A 17163-nucleotide genomic window follows, 5' to 3' on the forward strand; every position below is an offset into this window, starting at 1 on the left:
TCATAAATCCATAGCCTGGGCTTGTGTAGCATGCATTTTTTTATAAAACTAGTGACACCACTCTATATGCAGTCACAGATATGGCACATCATTCTCCTTACTATTCCACAGGGAAAATAAATAGCTTCATCTATAGTGTGTGTGTGTGTGTGTGTGTTTGCATACATAAAACCTAGCAGATCAAAAACAAGAATGAGCTAATAAACTCATAAGCTGCAGAGGCAATAGATCACTTGAGCAAAGGCTTAGCCCTTCTTAAAGTTCAAAGGAAAAGAACTGTAAAGCATGATTATTCAACTTATTATTATTAATAAATTCCAGCATATTAATTAGCCTGAAGGGGAAAAACAATGAACTTAAGGTGTTCCACTTAAAAACCGATGATACAGCAGTCACTGATCAATCGTGATGGAGGGCAGACACTTGATTTAGGTCATTACACAACTGTCAACACTTTTCTGTAGTGCCGTACACTGACACTGGGCCAAGACAAAATATTTCTTTTTTTGAGCACAAGCAAAACATATTTTTATAAGGACTGCATGGTCTGTTTGTGATCAGATGCAAGAGCCGCCTGCGGCTTACAGAAAAGTGGACAGCCACAACGCAAAGATACACGTCATATTGAGGTGGACACATCTATCCAGCTGATGAACGGTGGGGGAGCACCCGAACTAAAACAGATAAAGAAATTGATCAAAAAACAAGCAAAGCTCTGCAACAGAAATGCATTAGCACCACAATCAGAAGACTTGAACGTTACGTTCACAACACTCAAAAAAATATCCAAAAGTATTCTAGGTGCATAAATCTACCCAAACAAATAACCGGTCACAAGTTCTCAAATACACTTTGCATCCTCCAGACAGCTCCAAAAATCAATGAGAAGTGTGAAAGACGGTCCAAACCTTTTGGAAGTACATGGCAATGTGGAACACCTTAGCTAGCCCTAAGTAGACATTTTGGTCTGCATGTTTTCTAGCGCAGTAGAAGGGACAAGCAGAAACACGGACTCAAATGAATTTTTACTCTGTTCCCGATACAGGCTGCAGAAGTTGTGCATATCACTTATATTAAGAAAAAGATTTGCAAGATACAAAGACGTTTTTTTCTCCTGAGTTGTCTAAACAGATTGTTAAAATCATTTCCAAGTGCAAAGATAATGTCAAAGACACACAAGCCCCTAAACAGGCCTTAAACTGAAGTGGAAATAAGACACTCACAAATCTAAATAATAATTAGTATTAATAAAAAGTAAGTACAAAGCTCGCCATCAAAAGCCAACGTATTTGCACGCTGATAACCTGGAATTCTCCTTCTAAATTTTACGCAGTTCCAAGTACTGAATATTTCCCTCCATTTTTGAAAGGCCTGTCAAATCTAGAGGGAGTAAGTGCAAATATTGTCCAGTTCCATCCTACATATAACCTCTGGTTTCTTTTGTAGACAGTGCCCTGTAGTAGTCAGTAGTTAGGCTTCCATCGAGGGTGAAAAGCTTTGACCTAGATATAGCAAGAGGAATTGTGAGGGTCAAGGAGTTGAGAGATGCCCACTGTATGAGGTGTCCACACACCTACATCCCATTATGGCTGAACTTACCACAGGGAGTAATTACTGTACTTGAGGAAATCATCTGAACAATTTCTACACAGAGGTCATCATATACATAAAGGGAACCCCTCCTACTCCCTCCCCCCAAAAAAACTGGGTCATCCTCCAGCCCTCTTAAATGACTTTTCCTGTATGTTTCCTCATTTCTCACAACCAGACCGATATTCCAGCTGTTGAATGAAGCCACACATTCCCATTCTGCTCCTCGATAAGATAACTGACCAAAGTACCGGTACTCCTGAATGAAGAACGAGCCATCACGCAATCTGCTTTAGAGCAAGACTCAGCAACATGCACTGGTCCTTTCCAACAGGACAAAACAATCCTGTCCCCAGGGATTCAAGGACTTTGTGCAGTTTTTGTGAAGGTATTCTATTGGACAGCAGTGAATGGTTCCAGAAAAGAGAAAGTAAAAAGACACATGAAGGATATGTTAAAGTGTTGTGCTACTTGGCAAGTCCTCCTCGACCTGCCATGCGTGCGTTAATTATTTTGCTTCAAAGCCTTCACACTTCTTATAGTCATGTCAAATAGAAAACTTTAAAAGAGCAGAAATGTTCAGTTCATTTACTGCAGAAACTTAGTTGAATGTCCTACAGACCCTGCAATCTGCCTACTGTCCTCACTACGGCATCAGAGGCTGCCAAGCCAGGGAGAGGATGCAGGCCTGAGATCCAATCTGAGCTTCAAACATCTGCCACATGAGCAGTAACTAAAGTATAGTAAAAAAAACTATCACATATACACACACACCCGTGTGTATGTGTGTGTATGTGGATAGTGTATCTCCCAGTTCTGGTACAAAGCATGCATGCTTGAAAAAAAGCACCAAAGATAGAAAAACAGTTTAAAAAAAAGCACGGAAAATGCTTTTTAGCTAGACGTCTTGCATACATCGCGAGTCTTCACCAGCATATGTTTGCCCCTCTCTCTCACCCTGAGCATTACATCCTGTTTCCAACATGCAGTGTGCCTCAAAACCTGCCTTTCCTTCTATGGCAAAGATGCTTTTTCAGAAACGTCTCTTTATCTAAAAGACAAGTCCTGCAGAATTCATGGGCCTGCTTCCCCTTCTTCCTTTCTTTCTTTCTTCTTCTCTCTGCTGAAAATCCAGGTGGACTGACTCCCTTGGTTTCAGTGGATTAAGTAGGGTACATGTAAGCAGACCAATCCAGGCAGAGGTAAGCAGGCTACATTTGAAGGAATCCAGGAGCAAACAGTTTGTCACTGGTCAGGATAACTGGGTAACACTCCATGATGATGTTCCATAAAAGCACTGCTGCTAGGATCTGGTGGTAAGCTGCTGGGAAGCAGATCTGTCTCTGAGCCAGCCTGGGAATCTGGGTAGAGATCACCTAGACAAAGAAATCGGTACAAAGTAATGCATTAAATGGATATGCGGTTTATGTAACTTTCAGCATTTGTAAACCAAACAACATTTTCAATATGTTGGACATCCTGAGGAGACAAAATGTATTATAAAAAGTGACATGTAAAAAAGAAGACAACACAGAAGTCTTGTTAGCTCACTGTACAGGTATTAGTAGACAAACACATAGCAGCATAATTGTCTTTTCTTTTTAGTAGACAAGACGCTAGTAGGACTAGAATCTATTAAAAACTAAAGATGACAACTAATGTTTTTTTTCTGGAAATCTGTTCATACTCAAACACCGTATCATTGCATACTCAATCAACTAAATGAAATGTGTAGAGATGTACCAGTGGAAGTGCTTTCATATGGCAAGCTATGTGGTCCAATGCTTAAAATCATGAAAACAATTTAAAATTCTTGTCTGAACATCAGTGAAGTACACAAGGTGGTGGTACTTACTGTTGGTGCCATCTGCTCCGCTCTGTGAGCCTGTGATATGGTGCCAGAAGGCACTTCGTGGTAAAATTGCAGTAGGGGTACATGGGTATGATCCTGCCTCTGAGCCTTTGGATAATAGCTGGAGAGCAGATAAGAAAATATTTTATAATAAGATGACAAAGGACAATTTTAATATTGCATGTAAATGCTTTAAAACAAGTTTGATTTTCATAAATTCACAAGCAAGGCCTCCACCCTACAGTTTTATAAATGGTTGGCAAAGGGTACATCTTGAGTCTGTTATCAAATGCATGTGTCTGGTATTCAGCAGATGATAAATGCTTGAGTGTCAAGGTTCAGTTTTCTAATTTTCAATGTATTGTTTCAAAGTGGTTAATGATCCCACTTTTAAGAAGCATGTGAAAATTCACTACCTAGGGGATGGAACTGGCTTCTCTGTAAACGCCAATGATAAGAGATACCTACTGAAGACAACATATGGATATACATTATTATTACATTGTTAACTGTGAAATTAAGCTGATAAAAGCTACTGTAATACTGTATGCCTCAGATGACATGTACAGTAAACTGGAATATCCATCCATCCATCATCCAAAGCGCTATATATCCTAACTACAGGGTCACTGGGGTCTGCTGGAGCCAATCCCAGCCAACACAAGGTGCAAGGCAGGAAACAAACCCCGGGCAGGGCACCAGCCCACCGCAGAAACTGGAATGTTTTGGTTTAAAATAATATAAAGTAAATAGAATGTAATATTTGTCTTTCCAAATAAAATCCAATTCCTGTGCAATTTAAAGGATACATAATATTTCCAAAATCAAACAATAATTATAAAGTGAAAAGTCTTTCCATGTTTTGAATGTTAGAATGTCTGAGGTCAATACAGTGCTTTGCAGTGATGCATGCAATGAACTGGTCAGAGATTGGTTTTGGCCAGTATTTGCTCTTCAAACGTGATTGGCAATCATAAATAAGTGGCAGGTACAGCATTGTGCCCATTTTATTAGCCATATAATGTAAGCCTCCTGTGTACTCAGAGACTAACTGCTTGATTTGGTGGCCTGTATCTTTTAAAGAGCAAAACAATGGGGGGAATGACATGCTTCAGCTAACCTGAATACATTTGGACATGGCTGGTTTTCTCCTCTTCCTGTTTATTAAGTGAAAGTTGAGTAACAGTCTTTTTGAGGTGGATGACTTCCTATATTTTGATAAATTGGCAAATCTAAATTCTGCAAAATTGCTTCAGGTGTTTAAATGATGTGGACTGCTCATGTAGCGGTAGAAGTGGGGCTTGCATTGCATTTTCATTTAAGCAGTTTATTATTTTCATTTTACTACTAAAAACCACAGGTTTCAAGTATTTTCTACGCTGCTCTATATTCCTTTGTGGCCGATGCACTTATTTTTCTAGAGAAGTGTGCTACAATTAGTTGACTTTCACATCTCATTTTTATTCCCAAATCTGATCTACTTACCTTTTAATTTCAGCATTTAAGTGATGTGAAATGCACAGGAAATTAATTCTTTAGCCTAATTAGTTGTATGACGCAATGTTAATAATTCCAAATGTATATGTACGTGTGTCACATTACTATAAGCTATGCACCAGCATTATCCTTTTTAATTTCATCTATATCTGGTTAGATCCCACATCGTATACCTCTGAAATGAATATCTTAATAAAAAAGAAAGTAAAAACACAAAACCTATGCTGAAGGCTAATGTCATTGTAAAGGAAAGTCTTGCAGATGTACAAATCTAAATGTTGATATCTATGCATTACTTTACCCTGACAATACATAAAGCTGACGCATCATTTTAAAGAGGGCATATTATGCGTAGTGCTTTTCTTTTAAAATTGAATTCTTAAGTTAATTAATTAATTAATTCTCAGAAGGTAGTCACAAATGCACATGTGAAAATATGGCCATGGAAAGTTTGAAAAGAAACATTAATCTCTCTATTATAAAAGAAAATCTTAAGACAAGACTTTTACCAGAGATTTTTTCAAGTCCCGCCCTCCTCTCAACCATTGTCAAACACGCCCATGGTCCACTCAACTCTCATTCGTGTGAATGCTTTTGTCAGACACAGTTCCTACTCTCTCAGCTCTTATATATTTTTATGTTTTCCTCATTTTAAGTCGATTATTAAAAGTCCTGTTTCACCCTTTAAAGAAGCTTTTCTGGATAGTATTTTTAGACATACAATTTATTCATTTCCTTCGGTGTACTCCTTTTCTGGACAATAATTTTAAACGTTCTAAATGACACGTCAATGACTAAGCAAAGAAGAAATGGCAGAGTGTCGAAAAGAGGCCCAAAAGCATTGGAGAGAAAAGAATTAAAAAAAGAACAATAATAATCTAAGTGCAAATTCGGAATATAATAAAAGTAATAATCAAGTTCTCCCACTCCCACATGTAATGTATGCAATTGCACTACCATTTCTCTTCCATAGTCTCCTGTGGTCTCCCTCCTCCTAACCACTTCTCCTCTCTTGACACCAACACTGCCACAGACACTGTATGCGCGACTCTGCCTTCCTGTCTTGACAATGTTTGTCCTTTCTCTTCCAGGCCTGCATGTGAAAAACACTCCTGTCCATGGCTGTACGAAACACTCTGCAATTAACTGTCCAAGCTCAGGACAGCCAAAACGAAATGGAGAAATTCCAAAGGTCAGACAGACCTAATAATTAGTCTCTTCTTGCATCCTTTTCTTCTGCCACCATCAATGCTAAGGTAAGATTCTACCAGACCAGAATTAACAGCTTCACTGACACACGCTCTCTGTTCTCTACTTTCACTTCCCTTCGTAATCCTACTCCACTAACTTCCTTGTCTGCTGATAACTTTTCCACCTTTTTTCAGGATAGTGTGGCAGCCATCAGCAGTCAATGCTCACCCACACTGCCACCTATTATACCTCCTTCCAAGCAACAGCAAAAATTCTCCACATTCTCTCCACTGTCTGCCAAAAATGCTTCTGACCTCCTCTCCTCTCACCACACTACCTGTCCACTTGATCCTATTCCCTCACATCTCCTTCAGGCCATCTCCCCATCACTCATTCCTGCAATTACACACATCATCAATACCTCACTCAGCTCAGAAACTTTCCCTAACATCTTCAAACATGCTCCGATAACCCCACTTCTCAAAACACCAACACTTGACCAACACCAACACTCAAGTTAACAAATACAGGCCTGTCTCTCTCTTGTTCTTTCTTTCCAAAACAATTGAACATGTTGTTTCTAACCAGATCTCTGTCTTCCTTATACAGAATGAAGTGCTCAATACGAACCAGTCTGGCCTCACGAGGAACTATTCGACTGAGATGGCTCCACTGACTGTGTTCAACCAGCTACACCGTGCTGGACCTAACAACATGTCATTAGTTTGGATTCTGCTAGATCTCTCTTCAGCCTTTGACACGGTCAACCACAACATCCTTCTTGCCACCCTCTCTGATCTTCGCATCACTGGGATTGTTCTCAGATGATCCAAGTCCAAAATCTTGGACAGATCCTACAGCGTATCCTGGAGAGGGGAGTTGTCAAAGGCACACCAGTCATGTACTACTGTACCCCAAGGATCGGTACTGGGTCCTCTACTCTCTTCTCTATACACCACATCACTAGTTTCCATTATCCAATCTCATGGGTTCTCTTATCAGTGCCAATGGTACACAGCTGTGCCTATCGTTCCTCCCGAAGGAGAATACTGTATTGGCTAGAGTCTCTGTATGTCTTACTGATATCTCAATCTGAATGAAGGACCAGCACCTATGGCTCATCCTGGCAAAAACCAAGCTTCTTGTAATCCTGGTTAGCTAGTCTGTTCAACTCCCCATCTCTGTACAGCTTGGCTCAATTTTGCTAACACCCACCAGGTCAGTTCGCAACCTTGGGGTGGTCACCAACGAGCACCTAACTTTTTCAGACCACATTTCTACTGTTTCTTGTTTATTCAGGTTTGTGTTGTACAACATCCACACAAATCAGACCTTATCTGACAGAGTATGCAGCACAAGGTCTGGTCCAGGCACTGGTCTTGTTGTGTCTAGACTACTGCAACTTACTTCTGGCAGGAGTACCTCCATGTGCTATCAAGCCTGGTGAGGTGCTATACTCCCTTTCACCCACTCAGGTGTGCCAGGGTAAAGCATCTCGTGATGCCACCTCTTCATGGGATCAAGTCTCAATCCAGACTATTTTTGTGTGTGGTTCTGAGTTGGTGGAATGGGCTACCTACCTCCATCCATACTGCCGACTCCCTCAATGTACTGTATTTAAGAAGCAAATGAAGACCCATCTGTTTTGTGAATATGTGTCTAATTGGGAGAGAAAAAAAAAACCCTTGCTCTGTGATACTTTATAATCTTGGCTATTTAAGTGTAATTGCTTTATTGCTTGTAAATGTATGAGTTATTACATTTTTTTCACTTGTGGCAATCTACCTTTGTTACCTGTCCTATTACACTTGCTGAAGAAACAGCAACTCGATTGTTTACCTCTTTGGTAAGCAACAACTCGATTGTTTACCTCTTTGGTAAGCTGCTTTGGATAAAAGCATCTGCTAAGAAAATGAACGTGAATGTAAAGGTAAGTATTGATTCTTAATGTCATTCCGGCCTTATGCATATGTTATGAAGCCACTATCTAGACACACTTCAAATAATGTGTTACTGAAATTTGTCACATTATATTAATATTCTCTATGCATGGTTAAGTAATCTCTAAAAAGCTAACACTTCAAACATATTATATTCGTGCTAATTCAATCAAGATAAATTAAATTTCGAATCAGGACATTGTGAATCGAAATCAAATCAGGACATCAGTGCTAATACCCAGCCCTAATTGGAAAGAATATTCAAATTCAGCTAGTTGCCTTTCTGTCAAGAAATCAGAGACTGGAATAGTCCCTAAAATAATGGTTGGTGTATTTCTTGCGATTTGTATGGCCTGTAATTCTACTTGTAGTTTCAGTTTCATACAAATATACTGAATAGATGAACTTGCTTATTCCACTACACTGCCACAAAGAACTGAAGCAGAACCCTCCCTAGGTGTGGCTGCTGTCAAATACAGGGCTCATTCACACACAATCCATTGAATCAATTTGAAACTCCATTTTACATATTTCTTCCCACATACAAAAGATATTATCTGGGGTAACCCGATGCAGACACTGAGACAACATGTAAATAGTTTCAAGGTGGGGATCAAAATAAGAATCCTGATTCAGTGAGGTAGCAGCACAAACCACAGCCCATGTAACCAAAAGTGTTTTGGCTAGTTGGAATTCTCTGAAAAGAAGAGCATTAGAAAGGCAATTTAACACACCATGTTAGGTGTAGAACAGAGAGGTTAAGAAGTGAAATATGAACGACTATCAAAGAGCAACTTCAGTTCTCTACCTGTGTATGCATGCTGTGTTGTAGTACTGGTAGCAGCTGAGAAGTCTGCTGAAAAACAGACACCTCCGGGGTACATAATAAACACAAGGAAAATCTGTCAGGTTAAGTGGACTCTATTATATTTCTCTTCACAGTATCCTACTGTGGCATTTTTTTGGCACTGCTCTTCTGCCAAGCTGTTCTCATTTCCATGAGAAGGGCACTACCATTACGTAGGAGATCTGGAATCCAAGGATGAAATGATTCTGTTACCTGGGCAGCTAGTTGGCCTAAGAATTCAAATGGACTCCCCGGAGGTTCAAGTCTCCAGGGATGTTGCTGACTGGAATTCTTGTTTTCAACTGGAAAGAGCTCAGTGATAATACTAATGGACATGTATTGTTAGGATGTGTATTTGTTAATATATTTGAAATTGTTTCATTTCACCGTGTGTTTAAACTAATCTGTACTTTATATATGTGTGCATTATGTAATTTCCAAAGTTTGAAATTTATTATTTTTTTTTTTTACCTATAAACCTCTTACGAATCACTAAGCCTGTACTCACTGGCTAGAGCTATGCAAACATTAATAGAACTGAGCAGTATTAAGTAAAATGCATGGCAACAAACCAAAAAAAAATTCAAGAAATTTTCTAATTAGCCCAGCAAACAGCTTCCACCTAAATAACACTTGAAAATAACAGTGGTCCGTACTTACTCTGGCATTCTTTTCCATTTCCATCAGGACTCTCTTGTGTTGCTCAGCGATGGCTAGTGTAGCTGAATGTACCCTCTGATAAATCTGTTCACCCTCTCGTGTCTGAAATGTGTACAGTCCTTCTCCACTGTCACACATCCTTAGAAAACAGAAAACAATCATTGCGTATATAAGCACATGAAAAGAATCGGCAATCTTCAAATCAGGCTAAAGGTCATAATATGTAAGTGTACACACACACACACACACATATACATATACATATACACATATATATATATATATATATATATGAGACAGATAGGTGGTGCTGTTGTCCCCTTGAACCCTCAGACCAGACGCCAGATAAAAGTCCAAATATTTTCTTTATTCGAACTATACAGTGCACAAAGCACCCTCCATTCCACAATACTCATACACAATCAGTACTCCAATAATAATAATCAATAAGTCCTCCACTCTCCCAGACGTGTTGCCACCCTTCCTCCCAGCTCAGCTCGTCCGTCTGGGATTTCCCAGAGTACTTTATAGTCCGGGTCAGGTAAAAAAAAAAAAAACTCCTCTTCTTCATCTCCGGAAGTACGTCATTTCCCCTGTCACTGTGACTAAGATGCACTTCCGGGTTATAGGGCAAATAACAGTCCCTGGGCCTCCCTGCAGCGACCCCTGGTGGCCCTGACGTTATCCAGCAGGGCTGTACAGGAAAACTCCGTAGTCCATGATGCCCTGCTGGAATTCGGGGCATCTCCATGTCACAGGGTGGGCTCCCTCTGGTGGTCTGGGGGTATTGGCCGGGATGAATGGTCCTGCATTTCCTTGACAGTCAAGACCTATTCCTTCACATATTCCTTTACTTTATTAATCCCCCTCCGTTTTGCCCTCCCTCGCTTTCTCTTCCCCTGTACTTTCATTTCCATCACTCTTTAGCGCACATGTTAATTTTCTCTCCTAGTCACATGTCTATACCACTTCAGCCTACTTTCCTATACTTTCTTAAATATCTCTTCCTATTTTGTTGTACCTCTGATTGTCTAATTTCTTATTCTGTCCTATTCTCTAACTCCACATTTACATCTCAACATTCTATTTCTGCCACATCTAACTTCTACTCCTGTGCTCCCTTTACTGCCCATGTCTCAGCTTCATATATCATTGCTGGTCTTATGACTACCTTAAAAACCTTAACTTTAACCTTCACCTTAGTTTTTCGAACACATAATACTCCTGATAGCTTCTTCCATTTACAGTATTCTATCCACAGTGCACTCTGTCGGTTATCTCTGCATCTATTTTTCCACCTTTCGCTACTTCTGATTATAGATATTTAAATGTATTCACTCTTTTCAATAGCTCTACCTGCAGGCTTATCCTCTGAATTCTGATCATCATTAGTCCTTCTATATTTTGTTTTCTTACTACTTATCTTCCTTTATCTTCCAAGGTCCTTCTCCATTCTTCCAGTTTCCTCTGCACTTCTTTTCTGGTACTACACAATCTAGCCATCAGGGGAGCAAACCAGCCCAACTTAGTACAGGTCCAAAGACTGAATAAATAAGAGGGTTAGTATCTGGCAGGGCATCCGGCTGTAAAACTTAGCAAAAACCTTATTGATGGAACAAATAAAATCAGCTTTGAAAAATTTATATGCATAAATAATAGATTCTGTTATATGTCAAGGATTAGGGTTGTGGCCAGGATCAGGGGTATCTGTGCTCGTACCAACAGTACTGTATCAGTCCATCTATAAATATAAGAGCCAGATGCCTGATTGATCCTTGCCACTGACACTTCCAAAACAATTAAATTAAAAAAAGTTGACTTCCAGACAGAAGAGGCAAGGGAAGTTTGTAAGCAATTGTCCTTAATGCGAATAGCTTCCACTGGATAAGAAATAAATGAAGTGAAGAAAAGTCTAGAAGTAGAAAAACGTGGGGAAGCAAAGCGTTGCAAATAGAGAAAATGGAAGAAAGAAAGTCAGACACTTCAGACCAAAAGATGAAGACAAGCAAGACAGACCCAAAACACAGGCACAAATGTACCCGGGGTGCTCAGGGAACAAAAGTGATAATTCGGGCAACAGGGCAATCAATAGGTATATCATTTATAGGGGGTGGACAAACTGAAAATGAGTTTGTTGATAATTAGGATTCGTTGACACCAATCAGACATAAAAAACCAAGTTCCATAAAATTTACAAAGTGGAGGAAAAATTTCTGAGCAATATTGACTTAATTGATAATGGGTGATATGATGCATTACATCATTATGTATAATGCTGACACTGGTTTCTTAATTAAAAGTAACTTCCATTATTCAAGTGGACAATATTATGCCTTTTCTGTAACAGAATACAAATTATATAATTAGTAATAGTAACAGCAAATTTAAAATAGTGGTATATCAATCAAGTAGTTCCCCAGCTATCCTTTAAATAAACTAGTACTGGCATTTATAAAAATCAAATTACAATGCAAGTCTTGAATTTAATGTGTAATTGACAAAGGAATCCTCCCAGTGCAACAATAGGTCTGGGGGGGCGTTATCATTGCAGAGGGATTTCAGTATAGGATTTATAAAGCATCACATAGTCATGGACAAACTGATTTATCTTACCAAATGAATATTCTAATTTTATTCTCTGACATTTTCTCATCTGGAACTGAAAATCAGTACTAAAAATAAAAATTCAAACATTATTATACCGGTACTGTCAAACTGATGAATTCTAAAATAGCTCAGGATATATTTGAATTATACAGATTCTTTAAAGCCGTTTCTGCTTTTAAAATTTGTTTTTGTCAGAGAATCACTACTAGGTTTGTAACATTTACTACTGTAAGAGTTATATGTGCATCAGTAGCTGGTAAAAAAAAAAAACAAAAAAAAACTTACTAAAGAGTAATGTTTAACAGATGAGCCACATTGATTCAAATTTCAAATATCACAAACCCCTGCTGATCTAACTGTTCAAATCTGGCGTGTTTTTTGCGGTTGTCTAATGGCTTGCTATGTGAAATCATACTTTTAAGTTTTACATTTATCCATTATTCAAGAACTCTAGTGAAAGAAAGCCTTGGTTGTTCAGTTTCAAAGTAGTGTATCTTATATGAGCGATCAGACTATGTTATTGTCTGCCACGTATACAAATCCAGAGTTAAAAATTAAATTGGAATGCCGTTACCTATTTCCAATGAATTGTAACTAAGAGACTGCATTATATTTGCCAAGGTACCTTTTTCTTTCGGCTACTCCCATTAGGAGTTGCCATTGTGGACAGTAATACATTTGCCAAGGCACCATTGAACTAAATGATACACTGTATGCACTTTCACTACGTTCACCCATGTTAATCATGAATTCCTGCAAAACCCAAATGATTGATACAAATGTAGCATTTTTAGATTCATATTTGGTATGTGGTCTTGTCTGTATCGCTGCAATGCATTTCTGTTAACGCACAATATGTCATATTACTAGAATAACATGCTTTGTGCTTTGAAGAATCAAAACACTAAATAAACTTTATTTTGGTACAAATGAAACAGCTCAATTTATCAACAGTGCAGATAATCCAAATAGTTGCTTTGGTTGAAACTTGCCTTGATTTTTACTTGCTACACCTGTTGTTAGGACTGCTGCTATGAAGCTTTCTCTCTCATCCTACAGTCCTCTATGCACACAAGGTTTTCCTGTACAACCCTGACGCCGTTTAGAAAGTGCATGGAAGCTCATATCTGTAGATGAATGATCCGAGAATGAATGCAAAACCTCCATTCCTTTGTCGGGACAGCGTAGGACAGGGTATTAAAAAACAATTAATCTACAATTTAAAAGATTATAACAAACATTTAATCAGTGACGTCATGCACTCTCAAAGCATGCACAAATCTATTTCTGAGCAAACTCCTTAATGGGTACAATGATAAGCTTGAATCTGGCAATCATGTGCTGAAATTCTCCTACCTAAAACCAAAGCATTAATGTCTTCTAGTACCAGCTCAATCAATGGAATGCCTCTGGGAAACTTTAAAGGAAACGTGTAGCTTTGGCAGCATTTTTTTTTTTAACACAACGAAGCACATCAGATGTAATACCTGCAAAGTTAACCCTTTTGTACCTCATCTTTTAGATCTCCGATGGTTTATTTGTTCTGTACACTGAGACTGGAGGTAGTTCCAGGCACTGGCAAGTCTCATTTTGTTTAGTGCAGTATGTTTTTTTGTACTTTTTATTTTATTTGAAAAATCACATTGGTTGATGGACTTGTATGGTTTAAATTATTATTTATTATATTGAAAACTATTATTATTATTAACTGTTTTCAAAGCAAGAAAAAAGTTAAAGGTTAACTTCTTTCCTTTTTAGATTGGAAAAACCCATTAACCTTTATAAACCTTGCAGACGCACACTGATGCAGCCCTACACTAATCTATTATTAACTACTAGCCAACCCGCGGCATAGCATACGCCGCATAATCAGGCCGCTTTTTAAATGATTTTTAAGCACAGAGGAAAAAATAAACATTTGAAAAATCCGTAATTTAATAAACCACCATGAAAAGTAACATTGCAACAATGCACGCTACGAACCAACATACAATTGTCCGTGACTGAAAACCGGAGGAGCGCAGTTGCACTTTCTCCTTCCAAAGCGAAGGACGGGGTTGAGCGGCGCTCGTTCAGTACGCACTGCCCGCTTATGTGCCCACCCCCAACTCCCTACCTGAGTCGCTTTTGTCTGTGTACAGTCCACACGCACCTGTGAGTCACGTTGACTGTTAATTTTCCAAACACCGCCTCAGTCGGTTTCCACGTTGATTTTTCATTGTTCTTTGCGGTTCCGGCTGCTTTTTTTTTTATATATAATCCACCAAGTCACCCGACCATGGGGGGCTTTACAAAGGGCAGGGACGTAATCAGTGTGAGCGTATGACCCGCACGTACTGGGAATTTCTCGTTCGTGGGGAACAATTGGAAGCCACGGTCTCAATCACGAATGGGGTTCAATGGCCTCGCCGCGCCGGGTAGACACACGTTGATCCATTCAGTGTAGCGCGCGTGCAGTACCGGACATACAAGTGCATCTCAGACCTGTTAATGCTTATGTACACGTGGCTGAAAGCCACTTGTCCCTCTAAGAATTTGGACGCCGACCGCTGTTGGGTCGTGTAACTATGTAGCAGGTGGGAGTCTTGTTCGTTTTCTGAAATAACCAGCCAAATTGCTCCACCAACTAAGAACTGCCATGCACCACCACCCACAGAATCGAGAAAGAGCTATCAATCTGTCAATCCTGTCCGTGTCCGGGCCGGGTGAGGTTTCCTGTGTTGAGTCAAATGAAACGAAAGGCTCCACACCTGGTGGTGCCCTTCTGTCAATTCCTTTAAGTTTCAGCTTTGTAACCATACTCCCCCCTGAACCCAAAGACTTTGGTTACCCAGTTGGCTGCCCGGCGGGTCATGGGAATGATGCCGCCGGATCGCCTGTTGCGGGGCCTGCATTGGTGAAGCAGGTGAGACGGTAATTAAACAGAGGCACAGGGCTTATTGGTTTTTAAAGACTGCTTCCTTCATTGGGTTTTAACCAATGCACGGAACGAACCAACACACAATCGTCCGTGCGGTGCTCAGGGTGGAACGGGAGGAGAGGAGAAGGACATCCACTCCGCTCCCTCCGTCATGCTAGTCTGCTGATTTCTCGTTCAGTATACACTGCCTGCTCATGTGCCCACCTCCAACTCGTCACTCGAGTCGTTGTCGTCTTTGTACAGTCCAGATGCACCTGTGACTCACGTAGACTTTTCATTGCTCTGTGCGGTTTTGGCTGCCTTTCTATATATAATCCACCAAGACACCCGACCACGGTGGTAGCTAGGTGGGAGGGGGGTGTGTACAAAGTGCAGGAGTATCTAAGATGACGCACGTTTGTCGCGGATGCGAATTGCTGTATGTAGCGTGTAAAACAGTTTGCTATAGTGCACGCAGTCGTGCGTCGTAACTGAAAACTCGTTTTTTAAAGACTGCTCACTTCATTGTGTTTTAACCTTAGTTGTAAAGGAACGTTTTAAGGATCCCATGGGATACCCCTCGCAAACAGTTTTACATGCTGCATATGGCGATTCACCTCCACGAGAAACATGCCTCTATTAACAGTCAACGTGGGTAGGAGCTGCATGTGACCTCTACGACAGACGAATATAAATGACGCCGGTTTTTCTGTGTCGTCGCGTCTGAGTTGGTGGGCGTGGCTCTGTGAGTTGTCGTCGTATCCAATGGTCTTGGAGTTGGTGGCCGTGGCGCCTTCCTGCGTGCGTCATAGGTGTCTCACTTGTCGGCGGCTTAGTGAATCCACGCCCCTTCCGGCGTGCTTTCCATGGTTGTCTTGCCTTAGTGAATTATATATATAGATTTTTTAATTTGTTTATTTTCAGTTTAATTTTTTTAGTATGCCCTCTTTGAAAAGAATGACTCCAATAATAAAAAGATTTTCTATCACCTTTCAATTTTATAATTCTTTTGAAAAATGTAAATTAAAAGTGAAACTAATTAAGTTAGGCCTTATACAAAGGTGTTCTGGATTTGTCTTTGTTTTCTGAAATTTGGCTTTAGTTTTGGCCAAGAATGTTTGTTCTGTGCATTACTATTTTTTAGCCTTTCTAGGTTTTTGACATGACAAATTAAGAAGTGAGAACTGCAATAATTAGCATTCGAGAAACAACGTACTGAACATACTATATATGAGTTTTAATTCTACAAACATATTTTGCTACAGAAAACATTTGCAATTCCTATAAATGACCACTGTGTGTCACTGTTTTACAAGACATGTAAAGACAACACAACTGGGGTATAAAAAAGATGCTTTTTCATTTTCTGCAGACATTGTGGGGAAAATTGGAGAAGCTTTTCAAATTATTTACCCTGCTTTACAAGCCAACAAAATGCACCTGAAACAAACATGTTGGTGATTTCTTTGTCAAATACCACAAATAAGCAAAAGCATTACTATATGTAGTATTATATGGTGAAATATAAGAGTAATATCAGAATACTAGACTTACAATCTATAAATCTCAATATCTGCTGTCTATATATATTTATATCTATCTATAAAATATATATGTTTATAGTATGTACTGTCATGTATGCATGTCAGAGAGCAGAGTGTCACTCTTCGAGTTCCTCCCAGATGTGTTACATCCCATGCCACTAACTGTCTTGTCTTTTTCTTCCTCCACAGTGCAGGAAAACCACTCAAAGAGGGAAACTGACCCTGCCCCTTCTGGTCCCTGAGCCATAAATGCAAGACCACCTGGAAGGAGGTATCAATTCTTATCAAAGTGACCTAAACAAAAGAGGTCCACAGACTACTTATAATCGAGAAAGTCATTCAGATTAACCTAGCCAGAGTGTTACGGTGGCAGCAATTTTGTTTCTTTTTGAACGCATTTGTGCATTATTTTTCTTAAAGCCTTTAAATAAACAGGAACAGACAAATATTTATTGGAGTATCAGCCTGTTATTCCCTCGGATGACCACTATATTATACGATATATATATATATATATATTATATATATATATATAT

General features: G+C 39.5%; 1 protein-coding gene across 2 annotated transcripts in view; it reads right to left on the reverse strand.

Moving 5' to 3' along the window:
* Nucleotides 1–2455: 2455 nt before the first annotated feature.
* dok4 (docking protein 4) overlaps nt 2456–17163 on the reverse strand; it is a 268036-nt gene continuing 253328 nt past the window's right edge. For both annotated transcript variants that reach the window (XM_039763188.1, XM_039763187.1), the window contains exons 8-10: nt 9578–9716; nt 3446–3563; nt 2456–2966 (exon numbers count right to left, since the gene is read on the reverse strand). In XM_039763188.1, the coding sequence (XP_039619122.1) occupies nt 2836–2966; nt 3446–3563; nt 9578–9716 (388 nt within the window). In that variant the 3' untranslated portion in view covers nt 2456–2835. The remainder of the gene's footprint in view (nt 2967–3445; nt 3564–9577; nt 9717–17163) is intronic.

Source organism: Polypterus senegalus, chromosome 9 (assembly GCF_016835505.1).
Source record: "Polypterus senegalus isolate Bchr_013 chromosome 9, ASM1683550v1, whole genome shotgun sequence".
In the NCBI taxonomy this organism is placed as follows: domain Eukaryota; kingdom Metazoa; phylum Chordata; class Cladistia; order Polypteriformes; family Polypteridae; genus Polypterus; species Polypterus senegalus.